The sequence below is a fragment of the Sciurus vulgaris genome (assembly GCF_902686455.1).
Source record: "Sciurus vulgaris genome assembly, chromosome: 5".
In the NCBI taxonomy this organism is placed as follows: domain Eukaryota; kingdom Metazoa; phylum Chordata; class Mammalia; order Rodentia; family Sciuridae; genus Sciurus; species Sciurus vulgaris.
This window is the reverse complement of record NC_136465.1, coordinates 89,790,741-89,815,081: the sequence shown is the minus strand read 5'-3', so window position 1 is coordinate 89,815,081 and position 24,341 is coordinate 89,790,741. Positions and strand designations below refer to the sequence as shown.

Here is a 24,341-nt window from a genome sequence, read left to right as displayed (position 1 = left end):
GGGTTTCCAATCACAATAGAGAAACCTAAGAGGCTGCGGAGGGTGTGGGCCCCGCCTCCTCCTTGGCAGCAGATCCGGCGCCCGAGGAGACGCGCGCAGCTGACATTGTCTTCGCCAGACTCTTCCAGCGGTCTCGAGAGCCTTCTCTCGCCTGGTAGGTTTCAGCCCAGGACCCTGAATCCTGGCTCACAGACACACCGGATGGGACGTGCAAGGGAGTAATTGAGTGGCAAAACGGGAGGAGGGACCAAGAAGCACATCTGCCCTCTTGGGCTTGTAGTCCTGAGCATCCCCACTTGGGCCCTGACTCGGTTTGGGGCCGCGGGCCGTGGGAGGGCCCGGGTAGCACAAGGTGGAGAGAAGCGGCTGCGGCGGAGTCCCAGGCTTTGTCCTCGCCTCTGCAAGGCCCATCTTCGGCCTGCGTTCTATCTGGGGAGAGACTTGTTGCATTTTTAGCAAAACCAGGCCCTACTGTGCCCTAGATCGACTGATGGCGGGCACATCACCCCCAGTGCCTGCTGGCGGGATCCGGGACACGTGCTGGAGGAGCTGGGGGTGGGGGAAGAAACCAGGTGGCAGATGAAGGCTGGCGGTTTTGAACCTGGATCCCAGGGAAGTGGAAAACTCTCTCTGCGTTTGCTGGGATGGGGATAAAAGCATCTAATGATCTGCAAGTTTGGCCCCGCACTACATTCTTTCCCTGCCCTCTGAGCCCTATGCCGGCGCTTTCCTGGCCTCTTGATGCTCAGGAGAGTTGTTTATTTTGCCAGCATTGGGTGCTGAGAGTAAGGAGGGCCTAGACTTCTCCCCAGAGACTTTATCCGAGGAGATCTGTGTTTGCTGCCCGTCCTCCTCGTGACCTGCCCTTGTCCGCTGCCAGTCGCCTGGAGGAAGAGGTGGCTTGTGGGCGGTGAACAGAGCAAACTGCAGGTGGGGCCTGGGCTGTGGGGGAAGGGGAGAGCCGGCACTCACTGCGTGGAGGAATTAGATGGCAAACCCGGGTTTTAAAGGGTTAGAATGAGAGATGCTGCAGAGGATCTTTGTTCCTGAACTTAAGGCACTGGCACATTTCCAGTATTTATAGCCACAGGGGTGGGAGATGTAAAGGACCAGGAATCCCTGGTTGCTTTTAAGCTGTTTGGCATTCTTTTTCCCTATAGCCATCGCTCTGATTTGGCAGAGGACTGCATATAATGCAAACCATTTTCTTATTTTTTTAAAAATAATTCCTATTAAGGAACAATTAAAAATATTTTCTCCAGAAAGATCTGAAAGAATCAGTACTAGTTGGAGCCTCTAAATTGTAGTTCTGAAATCCCCAAAACTAAAACTAAAAGGTCTATCAGAGTACTGGGGAATGATGTCGGTCAATTGTATTGTGTGCATGCATGAATGTGTAACAATAAATCCCATCATTTTGTGTAACTATAGTGCACCAATAAAAAAAAAATGTGGGGAAAAGAAGAATCTAAAAACGGTTAATAAATAAATAAATAGTCTATCAGAATAACTTTTTATCTGGCAACCAATTCTAGATTTTTGTTTTTTATGGCTTACTAGAACCCCTGTATACCTAAAGGGTTTTAAACCGACTAACAAAAATAAGCTTAAATGGGAGGAAACTGCAGTTTTAACTGAGTTCAACAAGAAGAAATTAGTTCTGATTCTGCTCAAGTGCAGGACAGGTTTGAATTGCATTTTAAGGTCTTCCATTTGTGGGGGCCCTTGTACTACATTGGATCTTTTTAGCATTCACTAGAAAACTGTAAATGTGATCTGAAGAAGCAAAATAATCTCTTAATTTAGTTGTTTCAGATTGTGGAAAATAGTTTTTAGAAAGAAAAAAAATAGACATGGAACCAAAATAGTTATTACATGATTATCTCCAAATTCAGGTACTTTATTCTTACTAAGAGTCTTACTAACCCTTTAACATGTTCACTTACTAAACCTGGTTTTGTTACTTAGTCCATTGCAGATTAGAAGCAAAAATAAGACCAGAATGAGTTGACTCAGTTCGAAGCAGGTACAGTAGCCTCAGATGCAACAGTCCATCATGAAAACTAAAAAATACACTTAATTATTAGACATATGATGGGTAACTATACTTACAATACATAATTATGCAAAAAAGGCTTATTTATTGTCTGTAACCTGTTTAAGAAGGTAGGGCAGTACCTTTTGTGTACAAAATTGCCACATAATTGATGTTTGTTTCCATAGATTTTCCCATTTATTTCGGTTACCCAGAAAATTTATCTGACATAGACACATTGGGTGGTATTGTATAAAATGCTTTCCAACAGTTTGAATTTATTTAAAAAAATTTTTTTTCTTTATTTCAAGTGGTTGGAAAGAAATTGATTCAAAGGCTGATCCTCTTAATGTGACCCTTTGAAAGGAAAATGTATTATCTGCCCACCATCTAAAAAGTTTCCAGGGTTTACCAAAAGAAATGTACAGTCATATGTTTTCACCAACATTATTCATCACCATTTTGTCATCATGTACTTAACTAAGCACTTACTGTACATTTGATACATTGTGACACATTTTATATGAAATTTAAGAATACCATATATGATACAATTTCACTGTAAGAACCAGTCCTTATAGTAGCTATTAATAGAATATATTCATGATTGGCCATTCTTTTTGACCTAGCTTAAGCATAGGTTAAGTAGTTAACATAGTTACACATAGATAGGGGCAAATGAAACAAATTAGCTTATTTAAATATAAATGTTCCTGTCTTTTAGCCAGTAAATAAATGGTTACAGCAAAAATGGATGTAAGACCAATGATTGCAACTTATTAAATATATGGAGTCCTAGGCTTAAGAGAAAAATCTCAATTCTAAGTGGCTTCATGGAGATTTTGTCCTTGATTAAATTTTCCACTAAATAAGTCACTTGGTTCCTTAAAATATATTCTTGTGTCATAGAATATTATTGGGATGTTAATTATTTATTTATTTATTTGTTTGTTTTTTGTGTGGTACTAATGATTGCATCCAGGGCCTTGTGCATGGTAGGCAAATGCTCTACCACTGTCATTAGGCTCATTTTAAGTTGTACTTTAGTTTAAAATTGCAACAGTAATATCCTAAGGACAACTCCCATTCAGATTTCTTATGTGGACACATGTGTAATGTTTTGATTCTTTTCTTGCAGTTAAAAATGGCAACCCTTAAGGAAAAACTCATTGCACCAGTTGCAGAAGAAGACACAGCAGTCCCCAACAATAAGATCACTGTAGTGGGTGTTGGACAAGTTGGTATGGCGTGTGCTATCAGCATTCTGGGAAAGGTACATTTTAAGAACACTATACGTGATACAATTTCAGCTTGTGTACACAGCTCTTTATGTACTTTAGGGTTTTTTTTAATATTTAAAATTTTCTCTTCCTCAATTTATTTATTCATTCATTTTTTTAAATCTTTTAAAAACTTTTTTTTTTCCTGAATAATTTGAAGTAGTTGTAGACATCATGACACTTCACCTTTAAGTACTTGAGCACACATCTCCTAAAAGAATTTTATTCTCCCTGTGTAACCACAATAGTTACTACACTCAGGAAATTTAACATTCTTACAGTACTATTATGTAATATAGAGCATATGTATTTAAAATTCTCCATGTCAAATCATGCCCTTTATAGCTATTTTCACATTAGTCCAAGATCACCTACTTTATATACTTGTGATGTCTATTTATGCTTTTTAAATGTAGAACATGTAATCAGCCCCCCATTTTATCATTGCTGGGAATTGAACCTAGGGCCTCACGCATCAGGGCCTCACACATACTAAACCAAGTGTTCTACCACTGAGCTACACCTCTGGCCCCAACTCAGCTTTCTCTGTCTCTTGTATTATTGACATTTTATAGGGACCATTCGGTTTTGTAGAATGTCCCTCAATTTGTTTGTCTAGTACTTCCTTGTGATTGAGTCCAACTTATATTTTGAGAATGAGATTATGACTGATATCATGCTTTTCTCGATGCATCACATCAGGGGACACTTGATGTTCAACTTATCTCGTTTCCAGGGATGCTGAATTTATTCACTGGTTAAAGGGGTGTATGCAACACTTCTACTGTAAGGGGTCCCTTTATCCTTTATAATTAAGGAGTAATTTATGCAGTGACTTTTTGAGAATATTCTATGATTCCTCTTAAACTTTCAACTAGTAGTTTTATTTCGAAATAATTTCAAATTTACAGAAAATCTTGCAAGAATAATAAGAAAATCAAAACTTTAATATGCCCTTCACCCAGATTTACTAATTCCCAACATTTTGTTCTGTCAAGCATATATTTGAGAATAAGTTGCAGACATTATGCTCTTACTTCTGAGTCCCTTGGTACATTTCCTCAAATAGGACATATTTTTACACAATCAGTGCATTTCTCAATGTCAGTTTCAACACAGCTGCTGTACCAAATCACCTACTTCTCAAGCCTTTGTTCTCTGTATAACTTCATAGACTTGGCTGACCTCATACCTACCCCTTACAGTCCAAACCGGTTTGTTTTCTTTAGTTCCTCAAAGCTTTTGAGGAAAGAAGCCTTTTTCTTATTTACCTTGCTGAATTGATTCCTTGTTTGTATAGATGCTGCCCTAAAAGTAGGAGGAGAGAAAGGAAAGAAAGCATGCAAGCTTCCCTTTCCCTTGGTAGAGCACGTGGGCCATTTTGTATCGTACCTCAGGTGCCTGAGAAACTCCTAGCCAAATCTGTTTCTGTTTGCAAAGTTTTTTAGGCTAGAGATTGAAACTGGGGCCTTGCACGTGCTAGGCAAGCATTCTACTATTGGGTATACCCCCAGCTCCTCCAAGTTTAAATTCTAAAGGAATAAATTTTGAATATTTGTTGAGAAGAGATACCTGAAAAATCACTTGAAATATGAAGTGTACGCAGACGAAAGTTTTATTATTTGGCATTTATTTCTCGATTGATTGACTAGATAACCTATGATTTGAGTACAGTAACACAAATTCAGTAGTCTCTGTTCTTTGGCAGCTTACATTTAACAACACATATGGAGCATGTACTGTGTTCAAAGTATTTTAAGTAGAATGCTTTTTAAACAATCTCAAGATAGGGCCTATTCATATATTTGTTTTTAGATAAGGTGGCTGAACCTGAAGAAATTACATAGGCTGTTCACCGTTACACAGCAAACTTGATGCACTTCTTGATAAACCCATAAGTTTATAAAAAATGCACTTAATACACTTAGGCTACTGAATATTGTAGCTTAGCACCATAGTATACTGGAGAATATTGTGATTATGAGGTTGACTGGGATCTGCAGCTAGGCCAAGAAAAGATCAATAAGTGAAAATAAAAGTACACTTCCTATGGGGTGTGCATTGCTTTCCCACAACTGGAAGTTATAAAACCTAGAGTCAAAACTTGATATGTTGGAGACCATGTCTATTTTAAAGCCAAGACTCTCAACTCTTATCAATAGTGACTCCAGTTTCTTTTTTTTTTTTTTTCCCCTATGCCAGTATCAGGCAGTTAAAAACAAAAATGTATTAATAAAATACTAGTAAAAGTTTTTCTTTCCCACTGCTGATATCAACATTTGTGCTTTTCAGGAAACTATATCTGAACTCATGATTTCATAAGAAGTATAGCTATGATCTTTTAGTCAAATTTTAAAAAGTCTTCAGTAAATAAGTTGAGACTGCTGGAGTTATGTAATAATTTGGCCTGACCCAAGTACTTGAGAGAACAGCCTCTGCTGCTAGCACAGCTGAAGTTTTCAAATGTAGATGCTATGATTCCTATTTTTCAATACTATACTGCTCTTCCCTTTATTTTTCACAAAATGCCTTAAATATTATGTGGAGACCATCTGATGAAGGATAGTTTTGAAAACAAACACAACGTAAGAGTCACCTTGTTGAAAGACCATTTGTTAACTAATGTCAAAATATCTCTTAATGGCAAGATTAAAGTAGTTCAGAATTGTTTAAATATTTGGGAAAGATTAGAAACCTCAATATATTAATAGAGAAAGACAAATAACAGTCCATCAGGTGTTTGTTTATCATTTCATTCATTCCTCTGTGAAACCTTCCAGCAGGTATTGACATCTCTATTACTGTTGGGGAGCAAAACCTCACAAGGGCTAAGAGCAGCCAGACTGTAAGTGCCAGGCCTGGCCTTTTTGAGTGAATAGCTGCTGTGCTTTACAGAGGACACATGTTGCTGTGCCCCAGAAGGTGGTTGAAGTTATGGTATCAGAGCAAGAGGTTGTGAAGGCACGAGTCTTCTCTAGACTAGGAAGGCAACTGAGGCTCCCTTGCACAGTGCCCTGCCATTATTTTCTGCTTCTCCTTTTACCTACTCATCCCCCAACCCTTGCCTCCATAGCAACCAAAACTAGTGGTTTACTGAAATTCTGCAGCACCCTACAGTTCACCTCTGCCAGTCCCAGAGCAAGACAGAGGTACGCACAGATCCAGGGGCACGAGAAGCACGGTGCAGCAGCTCCTCCCAGTGCATGGCCATGATACCATCTCTGACTTTATCTCTTACTCCCAAACACCAAGTTCATTTCTGACTTTAAACCCTTTTATGTGGTTTTTCCTAGGATGTTCTTCCCTAGACCTCAGGGTTGCATGCACTTGAATGAGAAACTCAGGGTTCTCATTCAAGTGCATGACTTTTGCAGGCAGGCCTTCACTGATGTCACTTTGCCCTCTGGGTCTTAATAGCATTTCTATCATTAGAATTATCTTATTTTGTTAGTTTAATTCTTATTCCCTTCCTATATATCCCGAGAAAGCAAAAATTACTGGATTTGTTAAAGATTACTAGGTTTGTTCTTCATTCTGTTCCTTTTTATTCTTATATTTATTTTGGGGTTTTGGGTATCATACCCAGGGCCTATGCATGCTAGGTAAGTACTCTACTACTGAATTGCACCCACCCCTGTTCCTGACACTATTCTTGATTAGTAGAATAATGTCTGGCATATTCCATAGGAAATATGTATTAAATTAATGAATTCTCTGGTTATTACTGATTAATTTCACTTAAATTTTGTCAAATTTTGGCCCAGTTTTGCTTTTTCAGCTACTGTTGCCAAATATACCTTGCTCTACCACCAATCTTGGGCTCTGCATTTTAGCTGTCAAGAGGAGGATCTGAATGTCAACCCATTGTGTTGTCAGGGTTGTGCAGAACTTCCAGGCAAGATTACCACTGTCCCTCAGCCTGAGTCCCTCTGTCTTGATTTGAGTGTCTGTCCTTGCTTCAATCAACTGTAACTGCATATATTCTTTTTTGAGGTATAAGTATAGTGTAACGCAACTCTTAGGAGAAGCAACATTGCAAGTATGTTGCAAAGTAATTTTTATTTTATTATTTTATTTTTTATTAGTACTGGGGATTGAACTCAGGGCCTCACACATACTAGGCAAGGACTTACCACTGAGCTACATCCCCGGTCCTTTTTAAATTTTTATTTTGAGACAGGATTTGGCTAAGTTTCTTAGGCTGACCTTGAACTCACGATCCTCCTGCCTCAGCTGCCTGAGTAGGTAGGTAGGTGGGATTGCAGGTGTGCACCACCATGCCCAGGAACCAAGTAGTTTTTGCAAGTAGTACATAGTTGAATTTTGGTATTTGTACAAGGATAGATTACTGGACAAACTAAAAACCTGAAATGGGCCCAAATTATATTTAATAATATGGTAGAAGTGACATTTCAGAGGGGAAGAAAATAAGTTATTGAATAAATGGTGCTTGTCCATTTAGTTAATTATTTGGAAACATTATTTTATGTACACTAAACACTTGACTATAAAAATGTGACCATCAAATATTAAGGCATTGGTGCTAGTAATTTATTAGCTAAAAGGACCAAGAGGCAGAATACAAGACCCTGCCCTATCCATGTAGGACTTGAGATTGAAAAACCATTTCGTGATAAGAGTTAAAGATGTCAACAATGATATTCTTGTCTTCCAACTGGTCTTATTCCTTAATAAGATTATTGCTTTTGCAGTTAATCTAAACCTTTCCATTTTAATGGTAAGATTAAACCTTTCTGTTTCAAACAGTTTTAAATATACTTAACAGTTTAAGCAAAATATGTGTATGATAAATTCATAGGACATAGAATATGTGAATAAAGAGGCAGATTTATTTAAGTCAAACAAAAGCATCAGTACTTGGTCACACTTATTCTATTTGTGTGCCTCTACCTTTGGAGGACATTGAGTCATACAGATCTAGCTAAATTTGGCACTGCAGTTTTTTTTTTTTTTTTGGTTTTTTTTTTTTTTTAGTGCTGGATCTTTTCCTTCCTTGTCAGCTAAAAATGCACTTCTCAGCCATTTCTCTGCACCCACTCAAAAAGAGACAGGATCTGAGATCCTGTGATATCCTTTTGTACTTAAGCACTAAATTGTGTTGTTCTGTTGACTTGAGCTACACACATGTGATCTTTCTAAAATAAGATTGATATTCCTAGTGTTCCATTATAGCTATTATGAAGTTTATTGTATTCCTTTAGGACTTAGAAAACACAAATGGGAATTTTGTGTGATCTTGTCAGAGGTTGCAAAGGAACAAAATGGTTTTAAAAATGCCAAATTGTGTTTAAGTAAAAATGGTTAAAAAAAAAAAAAATCAATGCTGGTATTTGATATATAGTTATCCCAGGACCCTGTGACACCAAAATCTAAGGATCTTATATACAAAGGTATATAGTGTTTGCACATAACCTACACACTTTCTTTATACCATATACTTTAAACCATCTTTGGATTCCTTATAACACCTAATGCAATGTAAATACTATGTAAGCAGCTGTAACCTTTTTTAAGGAATAATGACAAGAAAAAGAAGTCTGTATGTGTTCACTATAGATGTAGTCTTTTTTATTAAAAAAGATATATATTTCTTTGACTGCTGGGCACTGTAGCTCGTACCTGTAATTCCCATGACTTGGGAGGGTGAAGCAGGATGATCTCCAAGTTTGGGGCCAGTCTCAGCAATTTAGCAAGACCCTAAACCACTTAGTGAGACCCCATCTCAAAAAATGAAAAAAAGGTGCTGAGGCTGAGTGGTAGAGTGCTTGCCTAGCATGTGTGAGGCACTGGGTTTGATCCTTAGCATGGCATAAAAATAGGCACATAAAGATGTGTTGTCCATCTACAACTTCAAAAATAAAAATAAACTAAAAAAATTTGTTAATTTTTTTTTTTTTTTTTTTTAAATGAAAAAAGGGACTGCGGCTGTAGCTCAGTAGTAAAGCACACTGGGTTCAATCCAGTCCCCACCCCCCAAAAAATAAATAAATAAAAAATAAAAACAAATAAAAAAATATTTTTGATCCAAGTGTAGTTGAATTCATGAATGTGAAACCCTGAGAGACAGGACTGACTGCCTAGAAATGAGAAAATATTTCTAAGTCACCTCCAATTCACAAATTGGCCATTTCAAAAGTTTTCAAATACTGCAATTCAGTTGTTTAACATTAAAATCACATCTAGTTACAGGAAGTCTTCCGTCCCGCAGGCTCCTCACCAGCAAGCCCGTTGAAATACTGAGGTTTGCCCCACTTTCATTCTAGCAGCTTGGGACCCTGCCCATTTGTAGGTCCTACAGGAACCAGGGCCTGCTTCCAGACAAAGTAGGTCAGGCTTCTCATGGCCTCCTCACTTCTCTTCTGCTTCTCCTCTGCTGGCTATGCCCTCCTGACTCCTGCACTTCATCTGGCCTACTGTACCTTTCCTTCAGACTGCTCCTTGGACCCCATCAATACCTTTTGCTATGTAAATGATCACACAGCTCTTCCTGAAGTGGGTATTTACATTTTTAAAAAAACTCTTAATATTGACAATATCCTATTCATTATTTTACTAACAGTCCTAAAAACAGTAGGGGCAAGAACTTTAGTGGTATTTCAATGAGAGGGATAGCCACATTTTAAATGGTTTGTAAATTATGGGCATCCGTAAGAGAAGGGAATTTTAAAGCTTGGTTTAGATGCATCTAGATCGACCATCTCTCCCTCTCATTTTTGCGAAAGAAGAAAAGATCAAGGACTTGCTGAAGAACATACTTGATTTCTTTGTTGTTGTTGTTGTTGTCTGGTACCAGGGATTGAGCCCAGAGGCTCTTATCCACCGAGCCACATCCAGCCCTTTTTTATTTTTATATATATTTTTTTCATTTTGGAACAGTGCTTCACTAAGTTGCTGAGGCTGACTTTGAACTTGAGCTCTTCCTGCCTCCAGAGCCCCTGGGATTACAGGTGTGCACCACCATGCTCGGCTCATTCTTGATTTCTAAAAAGGAGAATACTTTGTTTTGTTTTTCTTTCTTTTCACTATTCATGTAAAGATTCAGAGAACACAAAGATTATAATTCCAGATTGAGATTAAATTGTAGTACATTTATTGATGTAGAATTTTATTTTGGATGTGGGGAGCAGAGAATGACAATTAGAATAGAAAAAAAGGGAACTCTGACATCAGGCAAGATTCAGAGACACAGGTTTGAATTAATCATGTATGGAAAATTCTGCCATTGTTGAACGCCTCCACATGTAAGGATTTGCTTGCTGTCCCCACTGAAGCATCTGAATTGATCAGAGTCGACCTGAGCATTCCAAACTTCAACAAGGACAAAGGGAATGCACACCCTTGGTGATTTAAACCAAATCTGATCTCCCAGAAACTTCTGAACTTGGGTAACCTCCGAGCTGGACACACTACTGCCCAAGAATGTCTGTGGGTCCAAGTGAATATCTTTCTTATTTACCACCCCTATCCCTTAATGTCTATGCCCACTGTGGAACCAATTGGTTTCATAAAGAATTTTTAAGTCCACATATTTTTAAAACACAGTTGTATTATATTAATGAAATCATGGTTGAATCCAAGATAGGATTTTAGCTACTTGGTGGTTAGCATTTAAATGGTCTCTTTGAGTCAGACCATGAGCTGAGGCATCCTAGCATGGCTTTAGGTACTAACACTTGCTGTTTTGTTTTTAGTCTCTGGCTGATGAACTTGCTCTGGTGGATGTTTTGGAAGATAAGCTCAAAGGAGAAATGATGGATCTGCAACATGGAAGCTTATTTCTTCAAACACCTAAAATTGTGGCAGATAAAGGTAGTTTCATTTCACACCCAAAGTGATCTAATAATTTAGTGACAAAAAAAATGCACTTGTAATGTACTTTACAGCATAATAAGCTTTTATTTTGAATTTATCATTATTGTAATTTTGCAGTGCTAGGAATCCTTATACATACTAGACAAGTGCTGTAGTATGGAGGTATACCCCAATCTTAAACTTTTTAATTAGCAAAAGTTGAATTTTTAGAACTGTTACTTCAGTGACTGTTGACAATAAAATGTTCATGATTTGTTTTAGTATATTCTTCAAATACTACAAAATTTTCATCCAATTTTTTCTCCTTTAAAAAACTTGTTCTTATTTCTTTATTGTACTTAAACTTTCATTCCTAAGGCATTCATTTTACATTCCCTTGTCATTGGCAGTCAGTAGAAACAAATTTGTTAGCCAAAAATGATCGTGCATATATATCACTAAGAGAAAATAACTGATTATGATATATAACATTGTTTGGGTAGTTGTGTACCATCTTTCCCATTTAGTCCAGTTTTCTTTCATCGGTTTCCAGAAACCCATTTTCCATCCATTCTGCTAAAAAGCATATAAGACAAATTGACATTTTCACACTGGAAGAACATGTAGAAAATGATTGTGGACTCCATGTTCCACACAACTGTACTAATTATCTTTACTCCCCAATTAGCAGATTTTCCTGAAATGAAAGTTTGAATACACTTCTTTCTTTAAAAGATCTCCTGCCTTTGCATAGGTTCTTCTCTGTAATCTAAAACCTCTAGCAGGGCCTACATACATCTTCACAATTTAAAATGACCTGTGTTTGCACTTGTCTCCACTTCCTCCTCTCCTCCCTCATTCCCTAGTGGGAAATTGGTCTTCTTCCCATCCTGGTGAATCTAGTGCAGGCAGTTTCTTCTTTTCCTCTGGCTCCAGCAATTTGAGTGCCTTGAAGAAACCATAATAGCTATTGCTAATTGAATTAATAATGTTGAGTGTAATTTTTTTTTTTTTGCATGTATTATCTCATCTTAACTTCACAAGAGTCCTATGAGGGGTTGATACTATTATTCCATTTTTATGGGAGGGAAAAGTCACATTATAGCTTGTTTAGTTCTGTGACCCCTCTATGGCTATTACATGCAAGGATAACATTAAATCTTCAAGTCCAATGATTTTGAAAAGGACATACTTTGCCCCCCCCCCAAAAAAAGAAATACTTTTCACTGCTAGAAAGTGAATATGCTCCCTTAAAATGCTGAGTGTTTAGAAATCTAAGTTTCAGTTTATAGCCCCAAACAGTGTCTTCCTTCCCGTTATTATTAGCATTATATGCCTAAAAGCAACTTAAAATTGATTTTCTTTGTTTTACTGAATTATTCTTGCTTTACTAAGAACACAAAAATAGATTTTTGTTGTTGGTGGAAGTGTGCCTATTATACTTTAGCCTCACTGTGTATGCTTTGGTTTATTCCTGAAAATCCAATGAATTTCTTATCTAGAAACAATTTAGGGTCATCTTTACTTCCTCGATTGATTTTTCAAGCCAGTTTTACAGTTGGATTGCTTCAGTGTGGCTAAAGGAGGAAAATGGCCGCGGGGGCACTGAACTTCAAAGCCTGCTTTGTTGTCTTGTTTTTGTGGCAGTCAGGATTAAACTCAGGGCCCTGTGGATGCTAAACAAGCACTCTGCCACTGAGCTGCATCCCCAACCCAAACTTCAGAAACTTTCATTACTGAAAACTTAAGTCTCATTGAATTCTAGAACCTTATGTCTATTTAGAGTGCTAGAGCATATCGTGTATAGTGAGCTTGATGAAAAGTTGTATTTAAGAAATGCTTTTTCTTCCTTTCTTCAAGATTACTCTGTGACTGCCAATTCTAAGATTGTGGTGGTAACTGCAGGAGTCCGTCAGCAGGAGGGGGAGAGTCGTCTCAATCTGGTGCAGAGAAATGTCAATGTCTTCAAATTCATTATTCCTCAGATCGTCAAGTACAGTCCCGATTGCATCATAATTGTGGTTTCCAACCCAGGTATTATAATATTTGAAATCCCAGTTTTGTTCAGTGTAATGTTTGGGGTTTTGTGTTGTTGTTTTGGACTGAAGGTCAGTCCCTGTGTTGACTAGGAGAAGTGGCTCACATGTCTTTGGTTATTGCCTACAAAAGGATGACCTTTGCAAAATACATGACACTGTCCCTTGGCCAAATGTTCCAAGAAAATGTGAGAGAAGTTATATCACGAACTGTCCTCTTTTTGTTTCATCTGGGTTTGTTGTAATCTGAAGTCTTTCAAGAAATTTTTGAAAGATTATCCTGTGAGTGAAGAATAAGAAAGGACTGAAACATTTGAACATGGCTTCAATTTGTAAAAAAAACAACAACAACAACAAAAATAAAAACCATTTTAACCTATTTGACCTCCTCTGCTGGAAAACCCAATCTGGTATCCTCATCTCTAAAAAAATCTTAGAATTGCCAGGTGAAGTAGCCCAAGCCTGTAATCCCAGTGGATCAGGAGGTGAGATAAGAGGATCACAAGTTCAAGGCCAGCCTCCACCATAGCAAGACCCTATCTCAAAATATAAAAATAAAAGGACTGGGGATGTGGCTCGTGGTTAAGCATCCCTGGTTTCAATCCCCAGTACCAAGAAAACAACAATAAAACTTTTAGAATTGAATCAGATTGAATTTGAAAAAGAATCTTTAAAAGTTATAAACCAGTTCCACTTTAAAAATAGAAATTGACTATATTGATGGACAAATGTTTGCTAACATCAAATGTTATAACTTAAAAACTACTTTCCTTGCTAAATACATGGAAAGTAAACATTAAAACTTCTGACTGGAAACAATGCTACTTTTTTGCCTTACAGAATAAAGGAGGCCATTGTGAGGGACCAGGCTCCTGCACAAGGCCTCAACAGATCAGGCTAAAAGTCAAAATGGAGTCACTCAGGCCACAGTTCCACATCACCACACTGAAACTAAACCATTATCTGACCAGATAAATCTGGACTGGAGAAATAACAGATTTCACAAGCAGGCCAGTTTCAATTGATATGCTGTTTTAATTTTTTTTTTTTTTTTTTTTTTTTTCGGTACCGAGACTTTAACTTAGGGATGTTTAACCACTGAGCCATGTCCCAGCCCTTTTTTTATTTTATTTTTTTTAGACTGCATTTTGATACATTGTAGACAAATGGGTACATCATTTCATTTCCGTGGTTGTACACGATGCAGATTCATACCATTCATGTAATCCATACATGTAAATAGGGTAATGCTATCTGTCTCATTCCACCATTTTTATACCCCCCTCTCTCTCATTTCCCTCTATGTAATCTAAAGTTCCTCCATTCTTCTCTCACCCCCCACCCTCCTTCACCATTATATATCATCATCCACTCCAATTAGAATGGCTATTATCAGGAACAAACAATAATAGGTGTTGGCGTGGATGTGGAGAAAAAGGCACACTTTTACATTGCTGGTGGAGTTGCAAATTGGTTCAGCCACTCTGGAAAGCAGTATGGAGAATCCTCAGAAAACTTGGAATAGACCTACCTTTTGACCCAGCTATCCCACTCCTTGGTTTATACCCAAAGGACTTAAAATTAGCATACTATAGTAATGTAGTCACATCAATGTTTATAGCAGGTCAATTCACAATAACTAGATTGTGGAACCAACCTAGATGCCCTTTAGCAGATGAGTGGATAAAGAAACTGTGGTATATATATATATACACATATGTATATACACATATATATATATATATATATACACATATATATATACAATGAATATTATTCAGCCAAAAAGAATAATATTATGACATTTGCAGATCAATGGATTGAATGGGAGAATATCATGCTAAGTGAAATAAGCCAATCCCAAAAAAACAAAGGCCAAATGTTTTCCCAGTCCTTTTTTATATTTTATTTAGAGACAGGACCTCCCTAAGTTGCTCAGGGCCTTGTTACGTTAGTGAGGCTGACTTTGAACTTGCAGTTCTTCTTACTCAGTCTCCAGAGCTGCTGGGATTACAGGTGTACACCACCGTGCCTGGCTCTGTTTTAATCTTTACACAAAAGAAGTCATCTGAAATAGCCTGAGATTAACCAGTTATTTTTCACTATTCTGTCCTCACCTTACAAGGAAGGTAACTTTGAAATGACCCATCCACTTCTTGTTCTTTTATTTCTGCTTCTTTTCAGCCTCTCTCTGGTTATAAAAAGCAAACTTTTCTGCTCAGCCAAATAGACACTTCCTCTAGTTTGTGGGATGAAGTGCTGCCTGATCCTCGAGTCAAAAATAAAGTCAATTAAGATCCTCAAACTAAATTGTAATTTTGTCCTTCAACAGCTTAAATGGTTCCTAGTCACTCTATAATGTCTATAATTTGCCATGTTAGTGAACACAGAAGACATATTGATAAATGGTGAAACAATTTTCTCTGGTATTTCACCTAGAGGAAGATTGTGACTAAGAGCCAGGGGAATCTTTACAGTTTATTGAATATCATGAGTTGGCAGCCAGCACGGACAAAGATGGCTTCAGTATTATTCACTGTGAAAGTAGATTGAGCCTTAATAAATAGTTCCGTCTTGTTTATAAATATGTACGTGGTAGGTGTAACATTAATATGTGCATGTTAGGCATAATATTAATATACTAAATGTGTCAACACATTTAATATATGTACGTGGAATGACAAATAGCTAGCCATATTAAGTGGCTGTACCTCAGACAGGTGTCACTAACTGATTATATGACTTTTTAGGTAGTCCTTGCTTCCAAGTCTAGTTCTCTAGGGAGTCTCTTCCAGTGACTCAAAGTTGTCAAGGAAGAGGAATTATCCAGTCCAAAATATCCTTAAAATAGTTTAGCCAGTGCGTGTAGACGAATGTGGAGGTGGAAGATGCAGAGTTTATTTGCCGCTTCTTGTGTGCACATTTTTCTGCTTTGTCCAGCTTACCTCCAAGTGCTATGACCCTATTTGGACCAACACAAGTTTTACCTGTGCAGTTGTGAGGCTTTGCCACACTGAAACAAAGGTTGTGTCATGGTTGTCCTTTCATTAAATAGTAGAAAAGTTTAATACCATCTACTGTCAACAATAGTATGCTGAACAGCCAAGCGTTATGGCACATGCCCATAATCCCAGCTACTTGAGAAACTGAGGCAGCAGGATCACAAGTTCAAGGGAATTCAAGTTCAAGGCAACTTAGTAAGACACTGTCTCAAAACAAAATCTTTAAAAAAGTTTACTGAATTATATATGATGTTATGCCTCAGTAATTTAATAATAAATGTTTTTTTTTTTTTTTTTTCTGATGACAATCATTATCATAGAATATAAGAACTGGTGGAAATCCATGTGAGAATCTGATTCAACCCTTTTTCTCTTTCAACTTAATCCATCTGCAGGGTTCCTTTGTATTCTTACGTCAGGTAACAATGTAAATATAAAAAGCACAATTCATTGTATACTTCATGTTTTAGAAGATCTCTTTAATAATACTGAAAGGTTTGTCCTTGTGTCTCTCTCACCCATTATCTCTGGTTATGAAAAGGAAAAAGTATTATATCTTTCCTGCCACATCTCCTTTGGGAAATGAGGAAGTTGGGGAGGAGAAGCCAGGGCCCCCACTAACTGGGATAGCAGTTGCAATTGGTTCCGATTTACTTACCTGTATTTTTTTCTAAAATACTCAGTGGACATTCTTACATATGTTACCTGGAAACTAAGTGGATTACCCAAGCACCGTGTGATTGGAAGTGGGTGTAATCTGGATTCTGCTAGATTTCGCTATCTCATGGCTGAGAAACTTGGTATTCATCCCAGCAGCTGCCATGGATGGATTCTGGGAGAACATGGAGATTCAAGTGGTAAAAAAAAAAACAGAAAATATTTACTGTATTTTTATAGTATTGATCTTGCCGTTCTGAATTTTTTGTTTGATTTAGTTTTATCTTTGTAGACTCTGTACTTCAGAGAAGTTTGAAATTTTCATCCCAGTTTGCTTGATTATTTACTCTTTTTTTCTCTCTTACCTTTATCTTAATCTTTTTCTCTATTACCTTTATCTTTCGATATTTACTCTGATTTGTTAAGTATGAATCATAATCATCTGGCTCTTTCTCCATAAGTCCCTTAGCGTGTATTTACTAAAAACAGGGATTTTCTTTTTTCTGACCACAGTACTCTTATCAAAATCAAGAAATGTGTCATTGATGCCATATTATCTAATTTGCAATTCATAGTCAGTTTGGTCACTGTCTGTCTCAATAATCCCACCAAAACTTTTTTCCCAATTCAGGATCCATCCTAACATTTCTCATTACATCTCTATGTCCTTACCCTCTGTAGTCTGGAATAGTTCCTCAACCTTTATTTTTTATGATCTTGACATTTTTAAAAAATCAGGTTAGTTGTTTTGTAGACTGTCCATCAGTTAGTTTTGTCTGATGGTTTCCTCGTGGTTAGGTTTAACTTTTGTACTTCCGTAACGCTGTGGCCACCCCATAGCATCATAATGGAAAGCATATGACTGCTGTCCAACGCTCTGTTTTCTCATTACTCACTTTTTCCCCAAACATGTTTTTTTTTCCTATTTCTATACTGATATTGATCTGTATTGTCTACATGAAATAAGAGAGAAGCTGTTTTCACATGGACATGATTATGCAGATTTCACCTAAGACCCTGGAAATGCCCAGTTGGCTGGATGGTAGAACTGGTGGACTAATGGGGTCTTTCTTGGCTGTGAGCAGCTTTGCCTTCATAGCTGTCAGCCACACAAGACTTCACCTGTGCCTCACTCATACTTCCTGAGTCTCTGTGTTCTCCAGAGGTCCCTGAGGAGCACATGTCTTGTGTTTCCAGGTCCAGTTAGCATGCTAGTTTTTGTAACCCTTTCTGACATTTTTCTCCCCTAAATTAAACAGACCCTTGTTTATTTCAAAGTATTTGTATAATTTGGTTTGGGGGTCTTACCCTAGATTGGTGGATTGATTGATTAATTTTTTACTTAGAAGTTATGAGTTATATTAGAAAAAAGTAAGCAGGAGGCAAGTTTGAAAACTCAAATCAAAAGTTTAGGATGGGTCCCAAACTAGAATCCATTATGATTTGACAAACCTAGAGAGAGGCAAAAAATTTTCATATTCTTTGTAATTAGGACAATGATTTTTTGCACCAAACTTGTTGGAAATTAAAAGTTCAGAAATGTTGCTATTTGAAGGCAAACATCAGACCAATCGTCTCCCCTAAGGGGGGACTGTACTAGTCACTTGTCATTGGAGTGGTACCAGCTAATTCAGTGACTTGCATTAGAAGGCAGAATATGGATTAAGAGATTTTAAAGAAATAAATATCTAGAATGCCTATCTTTTTTAATTATTATTTTTTTTTATAGTGGCTGTGTGGAGTGGAGTGAACGTAGCTGGTGTTTCTCTCCAGGATCTAAATCCAGAAATGGGAACGGACAACGATAGTGAAAACTGGAAGGAAGTGCATAAGATGGTGGTTGAAAGGCAAGTGGAAGGGAGCTTGGCTTAAGAGGATTTATTTTCCTCTTTACGTGGATAAAATTGCAAACAGTGTTCATGGCTGCCTAATCAGGTAAACTCTTACTGTAGTCAGTATGCAATTATCACCTTAGACTGGTCAGGCTTGCTCTGCCAGTCCCCCTAGGGAAGCAAATATTTTCTCTCTCGAGAAAGAGCTATTACAGAGGTAACCCAAACCCAACATGGAATTCAAAGTGAGGAGAGCCTTCGTGTTGCCACCTGTCAACAAAGAAGTTTGGTTTACCTACAAAGGTAAACCTAGACACGTGTTATCTCATAATCACCTATGAAAAGTACCAAAGGCAGATTGCTGAAAGTATTTAAACTGTCCTCTGCTTCTTTCACATTCAACTAAAGATTTCCTCCACTTTTTCTTGGCTTTTGAAGCCATTTCTTCTTTTTTCAACCATCCTTTTTCTGTGGCCTTTGCCCATCATAAAATAAGGCATTGTTTCAAAATAGAGTCAATAATTTGGGCCTAGGTTTATATCCTGGCACTGACACTGTGTAGTCTCGGGGGGCCATTCAGCCTTTAAGGTGAATCTCCTCTGTAGAGTTGTATAGTCATAGACTTACTGTTAAAATTAAGTAAAAGCACACATGCACGTGCACACACTTGCAGAGACATGTTCAGGTAGCTCTAGGATGGCGGCTGGCATTGAGCCAAGAGGTGGCACATAATTAGTGTTAACAAGGCGTGATCTACTTTTTTTTTTTTTTTTTTATTGTAAACAAATGGGATACATGTTGTTTCTCTGTTTGTACATGGCGTAAAGGCATACCATTTGTGTAATCATAAATTTACATAGAGCAATGTTGTTTGATTCATTCTGTTATTTTTTCCCTTCCCCCCACCCCTCCCACCCCTCTTTACCCTCTATACAGTAGTTCCTTCCTCCATACTTGCCCCCCTCCCTAACCCTAACTCTAACCCTTCCCTCCCCCCCATTATGTGTCATCCTCCACTTATCAGCGATATCATTTGTCCTTTGGCTTTTTGAGATCGGCCTATCTCACTTAGCATGATATTCTCCAATTTCATCCATTTGCCTGCAAATGTCATAATTTTATCATTCTTTATGGCTGAGTAATATTCCATAGTATATATATACCACAGTTTCTTTATCCACTCATCAATTGAAGGGCATCTAGGTTGGTTCCACAGTCTGGCTATTGTGAATTGAGCAGCTATGAACACTGATGTGGTTGTATTTCTGTAGTATGCAGATTTTAAGTCCTTTGGGTATAGGCCAAGGAGTGGGATAGCTGGGTCAAATGGTGGTTCCATTCCAAGTTTTCTAAGGAATCTCCACACTGCTTTCCATAGTGGCTGCACTAATTTGCAGCCCCACCAGCAGTGTATGAGTGTACCTTTCTCCCCACATCCTCGCCAACACCTGTTGTTGCTCGTATTCTTGATAATCGCCATTCTAATTGGGGTGAGATGGAATCTTAGGGTGGTTTTGATTTGCATTTCTCTTATTACTAGAGATGTTGAACATTTTTCCATATGTTTGTTGATTGCTTGTAGATCTTCTTCTGTGAAGTGTCTATTCATTTCCTTAGCCCATTTGTTGACTGGACTATTTGAATTCTTGGAGTAGAGTTTTTTAAGTTCTTTATAGATTCTGGAGATTAGTGCTCTATCTGAAGTATGATTGGCAAAGATATTCTCCCACTCTGTAGGCTCTTTCTTCGCATTGCTGATAGTTTCCTTTGCTGAGAGAAAGCTTTTTAGTTTGAATTTATCCCAGTGGTTGATTCTAGCTTTTATTTCTTGTGCTATGGGAGTCCTGTTAAGGAAGTCTGGTCCTAGACCAACAAGGTGAAGATTTGGACCTACTTTTTCTTCTATAATCTGCAGGGTCTCTGGTCTGATTCCGAGGTCCTTAATCCATTTTGAGTTTAGTTTCGTGCATGGTGAGAGATATGGGTTTAGTTTCATTCTGTTGCATATGGATTTCCAATTCTCCCAGCACCATTTGTTGAAGAGGCTATCTTTTCTCCATTGCATATTTTTGGCCCCTTTGTCTAGTATGAGAAAATTGTATTTATTTGGGTTTGTGTCCGTGTCCTCTATTCTGTACCATTGATCTACCTTTCTATTTTGGTACCAATACCATGCCGTTTTTGTTACTATTGCTTTGTAGTAGAGTTGAAGATCTGGTATTGCAATACCCCCTGTTTCACTCTTCCTGCTAAGGATTGCTTTAGCTATTCTGGGTTTCTTATTCTTCCAAATGAATTTCATAATTGCTTGCTCTATTTCTGTAAGGTACACAATTGGGATTTTAATTGGAATTGCATTGAATTTGTATAGCACTTTAGGTAGTATGGCCATTTTGACAATATTAATTCTGCCTATCCAAGAACATGGAAGATCTTTCCATCTTCTAAGGTGTTCTTTAATTTCTTTCTTTAGTGTTGTATAGTTCTCATTGTAGAGGTCTTTCACCTCTTTTGTGAGATTGATTCCCAAGTATTTTATTTTTTTCGAGGCTATTGTGAATGGGGTAGTTTTCCTAATTTCTCTTTCTGAAGATTCATCACTTATGTATAAAAATGCATTGGATTTATGGGCATTGATCTTGTAACCTGCTACTTTACTGAAATCACTTATGAGTTCTAAGAGTTTTCTGGTGGAATTTCCAGGTTCCTCTAAATATATAATCATGTCATCAGCGAACAGGGATAGTTTGAGTTCTTCTTTTCCAATTCGTATCCCTTTAATTTCTTTGGTTTGTCTAATTGCTCTGGCCAGAGTCTCAAGAACGATGTTGAATAGAAGTGGTGAAAGAGGGCCTGATTAGTTAATGTCTCCTCTGTGCTAGTGGTCAACAGATGTTCCTCATTCTTTCTTGGTTGGTACTGGGCGCATGCTCCGGAGGACTAAAGCACACACCTCTAGGTCGCAGATTGCAGAAGGGGGGTCGCAGGTCGCAGATAGCAGAAGGGGGCATCGCAGGTTGCAGGACGCAGGCTGCATGCTGCACGCCGCACCCGGCACCTCCAAGAGGCAACCCACCTTTAAGAAGCAGTAGACCGGGGCTGGGGAGATAGCTCAGTCGGTAGAGTGCTTGCCTTGTAAGCACAAGGCCCTGGGTTCGATCCCCAGCACCCCCCCCCCCCCAAAAAAGAAGCAGTAGACCTCTGATAACAGTATATCTTTGAAAGAGTAGCACCTCTAAAATTAAGCAAAGTCTCTCTTCCTCTAAAACTAAAAGTAAGCAAAGCCTCTCTTCCTCTATAAACTAGCAAATAAGCAAGCAAGCAAGGAAGTAGCCCAGATAAAGTAATACAAGTAGTTCATTCCCAGTCCACCTCCGATAAATTCCCGCAGGATTGTTGCTGGGGGCGGGAACTTTTATCAGTTAGTTGCGTCTTATCAGTTAGTTAGTCTTTTTTGCAGAAAGACTAACTGATATCTCGAACATAGAAAATTCTAATTCAATTTTAATGATTTTTTGAGGAATTTGATATACATAGAAAAAAATAATCTCAGGATGAGGTTACGGCTCAGTGGTAGAGTGCTTGCCTGGCATGTGTGAGGCACTGGGTTCAGTTCTCAGCACTACATAAAAATAAATAAATAAAATAAAAGTATTGTGTCCATCTACAACTAAAAAATAAAAAAGTCTCAAAGTTGAAAAAGTCTTTATAATTTATCAATATGTTAATAGATTGTCTACCATACAGTACTTAACGGTTTTATGTATTTTGTTTATATATGAATTCATTTAACAGTATTTAGCTTATGGAATAGATAATATGAACATCCATTTTAAAGAAGAGGGAAGAGTCAAGAAAGATAAAGTAATTAACCTAATATTACAATTAGTAAGAAATAAAACAGAAGTCAAATCCAGGGCTCTGGTTTCAATAACCTCCTTTATGATTTATTTTCCTTAGTGCCTATGAAGTCATCAAGCTAAAAGGATACACCAACTGGGCTATTGGGTTAAGTGTGGCTGACCTCATTGAATCCATGTTTAAAAATCTATCCAGGATTCATCCAGTGTCAACCATGGTGAAGGTAAGGCATACAGTGCAAGATATATAAATGTGAGCATTATATCCTATAAATAGGTTTGTTTATTAAAGGCTAAGGTAAAGTTACAGTTCACAATTATTTCTGTATCTCAAAGTTCTATGTAAACTACTTTTTCCTTTTTCCAATAGAAGTTTAGAACAAGAGCAACATCTGATAAATTTTTATAATTCTTTTTTATATGATGTGGCAAATTAAATATTATGAATGAATCTTATTCAGCACACCCTTACAATATATGATTATTTGCATGCATATAATAGTTTCATTTTAAGTTGGTGTGATGAACTTGTAGACTGCCTTTCATGCAGTACCTGATACCTTAGTAAATTTCCTATAATTCAAAAGCTGTGGAGCAAAACCACAAAATAGTTAAGTAGAAGTTAATAAAGCAAAAATAAAATCGTATTGAAGTATTGTGTAAGGTAGCCGACTCATTTTCCACAAGTCAGTGCCAGGGGTGAAAAAGTGAGTGGGGAGTGCAGTAAACAAAAAGAAACATGCACACAAGTCTTACGGCATAAAACATGGTGTTGGATGTTTGTTTTAAAATAGTAACTTTAGAAAGCAAGTATGGCCAAAATTGGGTAATGGCAGCGTCTTGGGATATGTACTCTACTTTTGTGTATGTACAAAATTTTTGAAATTGCAAAGTTAAAAAGATCATATTAAAGTAACTTTAATATAATTAATCTGACTAGTTGTTGTGTTAAATTGACTCTGAAAATTACCTAATATAAACTGGTAAAGTGCTTTTTGTCAGCCCCTCTTGGGTGTGACCGGAATCTTGTCTTTTAGTGGCCTCCAGCTATTCCTTAGGTTTCAGATTGGCCACCCTCATTATTCCCTCCACCTATGTAATATTATCACCTATTTAATTCTTTCCTTAACTAAAAATCTTTAGGAAACCTAGGGTTTCATGAAAGTAGTCCATTAAGAACTATAATTGGAAAATATCTAATTTGAAGATTCATATGTCAAATTTTATTCAAGTGCATCTAAATAGAGAGCAATGTTCAATAAAACACATTGAGTAAAGCTCAGTCAAGGGCTTATTACTTTCTTGTATCTATCTGGTTTTATCAGTTATACGCTTGCATCCTTCACATCCAGAACCTTCAAAACATGGGTCTAGAATGAATTTATGCTTACCTAGTTTTCCACAACTCTGTTCAAACATGGTCCTGTCATCATTCTTAATCAAATGAGTTTGTTCTTACAGGGGATGTACGGCATTGAGAATGAAGTCTTTCTGAGCCTTCCCTGTGTCCTTAATGCTCGGGGATTAACCAGCGTTATCAACCAGAAGCTGAAGGATGATGAGGTAGCTCAGCTCAAGAAAAGTGCAGATACCCTGTGGGACATCCAGAAGGACCTAAAAGACCTGTGACTATTGAGTTGTAGGTTATAGAAATTGGAAAACTACAATGTGATTGATTAACCCTGAGCCTTTAGTCTTCATTCATGTACAAGGATCAGTTTGCTTCTTCCTTAATATGTGATACGGGCTACAGGATCAAAGCCCAGGCTCACTTTAATGCTTGCAGTAATGAGCTCTTGAACAAATAAAATTAACTATTCTAGTGTG

The 24,341-nt window shown here is 37.6% G+C and overlaps 1 protein-coding gene across 1 annotated transcript; it reads left to right on the top strand.

Moving 5' to 3' along the window:
- Window positions 1–24,341, top strand: LDHB (lactate dehydrogenase B). Its single transcript, XM_079141512.1, has 8 exons — window positions 1–154; window positions 3,174–3,308; window positions 11,028–11,145; window positions 12,988–13,161; window positions 16,849–17,022; window positions 18,552–18,669; window positions 22,615–22,738; window positions 23,976–24,341. Exons 2-8 carry the CDS (start codon window positions 3,180–3,182, stop codon window positions 24,141–24,143), a joined length of 1,005 nt encoding a protein of 334 aa, XP_078997638.1. The 5' UTR covers window positions 1–154; window positions 3,174–3,179; the 3' UTR covers window positions 24,144–24,341.

Coding starts and splice junctions, on each gene's coding strand:
- LDHB (XM_079141512.1), top strand. CDS start 3,180: ATGGCAACCCTTAAGGAAAAACTCATTGCACCAGTTGCAGAAGAAGAC. Junction 17,023..18,551: donor AGAACATGGAGATTCAAGTG/GTAAAAAAAAAA, acceptor TTTTTTTTATAG/TGGCTGTGTGGAGTGGAGTG. Junction 18,670..22,614: donor CATAAGATGGTGGTTGAAAG/GCAAGTGGAAGG, acceptor TATTTTCCTTAG/TGCCTATGAAGTCATCAAGC.